The sequence below is a fragment of the Paroedura picta genome, chromosome 1 (genome assembly GCF_049243985.1).
Source record: "Paroedura picta isolate Pp20150507F chromosome 1, Ppicta_v3.0, whole genome shotgun sequence".
Taxonomy (NCBI): Eukaryota; Metazoa; Chordata; class Lepidosauria; order Squamata; family Gekkonidae; genus Paroedura; species Paroedura picta.
In genome coordinates, this window is record NC_135369.1 from 72284209 (window position 1) to 72287731 (window position 3523).

At 52.4% G+C, this 3523-nt stretch overlaps 1 protein-coding gene across 1 annotated transcript; it reads right to left on the minus strand.

Annotated features, from left to right (window-relative positions):
- Positions 1-935: 935 nt before the first annotated feature.
- Positions 936-2161, minus strand: LOC143831910 (uncharacterized). The gene is made up of 3 exons (XM_077325886.1): positions 2086-2161; positions 1825-1908; positions 936-1528 (listed from the first exon to the last, which is right to left on the minus strand). Exons 1-3 carry the CDS (start codon positions 2159-2161, stop codon positions 1035-1037), a joined length of 654 nt encoding a protein of 217 aa, XP_077182001.1. The 3' UTR covers positions 936-1034.
- Positions 2162-3523: the final 1362 nt, after the last annotated feature.

A 3523-nucleotide genomic window follows, 5' to 3' on the forward strand; every position in this document is an offset into this window, starting at 1 on the left:
GCCACACAATCACCATCCAAGATGGGAAAAGCACCTGAGCGTGAGGAGGAGGAAGAGGGGCCTTCCACCTCAGGACAGGCTGCAGGTGAGAGTTTTATGCCTCTGCGGGAGACCCATGTGTGTGTCCCCCCATGGAGCCATATGGGAGCCTGCTGTGATGCTCCCATTTGAAGTGTTATTAAATTCTTTGTTTGATTTCTATAGCAGAAACTATGGAGGCAAGGCTGCGTGCCATGGAGGCAAGGGTGACTGCCTTAGAGGCCGAAGTGGCAGAGCTCAAAGGGGAGTTAGAGCAGCAAAGGCAGCAGAGGGAGGCGGAAGAACGTAGGTTATGTTCTCCACTGCCCAACTCTTCTCACACTGTGGCTAAGGCCACCAATAAGTGTATGCATGTAAACTACAAAAATAGGAAAATATGTGTGGCACTAATGTGTACTTTTTCTCCCTCCCCACACAGTTAAGAAGAAGGAGGACGAAGAGGTCTTCCGGCGCAAAGTTAGGGGGACCGTGGGACGGCTGTGCAGGAGAGTGAGGGCGCTGGAAGGGGCTGGGGAGGGGAGCGGTGGGACCTAAGTTTTTATTTCTTTTTGTGTTTTGGGGTGGGGGGTGTTGGGGGGTTTCCCAGTTACTTTGCCCATTTTTCTATCCCTGTTAAATATTTGAATTTGTTAAAAAAAGTTGGCTTTCTTGGCGGGTGGGGGTGGTGGTGGGGGGGGTCCAAGTTAAATTCCCTTGTTTTTTTCCCCTGTTGAACTGTTTCTGAAAATAAAATTTTGTTGTAAATTTCCTGAAAAAGACTCCAGTGTGACTCCTTGAACTCGCACACCTTTCACCCCAAACTCCTAAAACACCTTTAACCTTTAAAACACCCTCCAACCTACAACCCACACAACGGTGCCAGAATAGGCACAATCACTAGAGAGGGTACACTGAGACAGAGTCAAAAACATAAACTTTATTGAACAGACAACAGCAAACACAGATAAACAGACAAAATGGCCCAAACTAGGAGGGGGAGAACTTGTCCGCAGGTTTCACGACTCTCTTCCCGAGAACAGTCCTCCTTCTAGTTTGTGTCGCGGCATTCTGAGAGGGGGTGGGTGGGGTGGGTGCTGGAGGTGGTGGGGGGGGTGGGGTGGGTGCTGGAGGTGGTGGGGGGGGGTGGGTTGGGTGGGGGGGACGTTCACTATAATCTGAGGAGGGGGGGCCGCCTCCATAACCGCGACCGCCCTCTCCATCAGCCTCCTTATCATTCGAACTTCCTCCACGCTTTCGCGTAGCGAGTTGTTCGAATCCCTAAGGATGGCGCGGAATTTTTTGCCCTCCTGGGCCACGAGAGAGAGCATGGCCTGGTCTGCAGCAGCTGCACGCCTGGACTCCTCCTGGCAGTGCTCCAGGATCCTTTCTCCCACACTAGTGAGGACGGAGACGCGCCGCAGCCTGCCGCGTTCCCTGGCCAGCCTCTCCTCAGCCGGGAGAGCGCCCCTGGGTGGTGAGCCAGCTGGCTCGTCGTCTTCAGAAAGGACCTCTGTTGGCATAAAAAAGAGAAAAAGAACTGTTAGTAACAACGAGACAGTCAAAACCCACCCTGGTGCACATGGTGGCCTTTCTTGGTCACATATTGTTAAACCAAGACTCAGAACAATGCCAGGGGAGCACACGGTTATTGTTTGTTTGCCCATGGTGGCCTGTCTTGGTTACATGTTAACCCAAGACTCAGAACAATGCCAGGGGAGCACAAAAATGAAAAGGAAGCACACAGTTATTGCACACAGACATTGTCCTGCAGCCATGGCTCGAAAGGAACAGTTCATGCACGCTCACCATCTTGTATGTGTATCCGCCTGCGCAGGGCAGGAGGTCCAGCCACCCCACGCTCCTCCTCCTCCTGTGTCCCGGGTATGAAATCTGAAAAAAGGGAACAAAGAACATGATTAAGGACCAAAGTGTGGCAAAGCAAGCTTCAAACCCTAAAGCAGCAACGTTGAGGGACTATCTTCTGTCTCTTGGCAGTGCTGCTGCCCTGCACAAACAGAAAAGCACAAAGCAGTTAAACCCCCCCCCCTTATTGCAACTGATACTTACCAACATTTGTGGATGCCCCAGAATCACTGTCCTCTGCTACTGCTGCAGGGGACTCTAGGACCACCGTCCCAGGCATATGTGTCTCTGTGGACAAGAGCAGAAAATAGTGAAAAAGGAGCAAGCATACAACCTGAACCACACAGCAAGCTCCCAAAGAAGTGGCTAGAGCACTGCAGAAGGCCTATGGCTGAGGCATGCAACAAAACTGTTTGGGTTGTTGTTTAAACACAACCGTTTTAAAAAGCCACCCAAAGCAATCCACAAACATCCAAGCATAGCATGCGTTGCAACGAACACAAGGCATACAATGGTGAAAAAGGAGCAAGCACACAACCTGAACCACACATCAAGGTCCCAAAGTAGTGGCTAGAGCGCTGCAGAAGGCCTATGGCTGAGGCATGCTGCAAAACTGTTTGGGTAGTTGTTTAAACACGACCGTTTTAAAAAGCCACCCAAAGCAATCCACATCCTATCATATTATGCGTAGCAACGAACACACGAGAAAACGATCCCCAAACGTCAGAACACACATTTGCTCAATATAAAAACAATAAAATACAAAATAAAAAGAAAATTACTTACCGGAGGCAAGGGGCGTTTGGTCAGGAACCTCCTCCGGCTCCCCAGGAGCGATGGCCATCAGGTCCACCGTGACCAATTCCGCTGGTCGTTGCTGGACGGGGGGTGGAGGCCGAAAGCTGGACGAGGTTCCCTCGCCGGGATCCTCCTCAGCGGGTGGTTCCTCGACCGGGGCAGCCGGCTTCCGAACCACCTTAAGGCTCCTCCCGACGCGCTTCGGCCTGCCGGCTCCTTCCCCGTCTCCGTACAGCTGGCGCTGCTCCTCGAAGTAGGGGCAGGTAACCTTTTCGTTGCCGGAACCCTTATTATGGTTCACGGCACGCATGTACTCTGCCCTCATTGTTTTGGTCTTCGACCGGCATTCAAGGCCGGTCCTGTTGTGGCCCAGGGCACGCATCTTAATGGCCACTTGTTCGAAGACCTCCCTATTCCTGTGGGAGGACTGGAACGCGTCCTGGATTTTCTCCTCCGAGAAAATCCCGATCAGGTCCCTGATCTCCGCGTCCCTCCAAGTTGGGCCACGGCCGGTTGCAGGGACGGACGAGGCTTGAGAAGAGGATTCCATGTTGCTTTCGCTAGTAGCTGAGCAAAATGGTGGTGCGAGGTGCAGGGTGCAACGGATCATATACCTTCCCGCACACAAAGACAAAGAGACTAGCCGGCTCCTGATTGGTAGAGGGCAGTAGGGGACACGCGCATTGGCCACATTAGGTCACATGTCACGTTCAAAACTCCTCGCGCGGGAACAGGATCTGCTCCTAAAGGCCAGATTAGCGCCTTTTGTTTGACTTCTCGCATGCGCTGATTCGTCCACACGCGGGAAGAGCAGTTTGAACATGCAGCGGGAGCCATTTTAGTG

Excerpts from the sequence above, each read along its gene's own strand:
- LOC143831910 (XM_077325886.1), bottom strand. The coding sequence starts at position 2,161 with ATGCCTGGGACGGTGGTCCTAGAGTCCCCTGCAGCAGTAGCAGAGGAC. Across the intron at positions 1,909-2,085 it reads TGGGGCATCCACAAATGTTG|ATTTCATACCCGGGACACAG; the intron begins GTAAGTATCAGT and ends CCCTTTTTTCAG. Across the intron at positions 1,529-1,824 it reads GCGGATACACATACAAGATG|AGGTCCTTTCTGAAGACGAC; the intron begins GTGAGCGTGCAT and ends TTATGCCAACAG.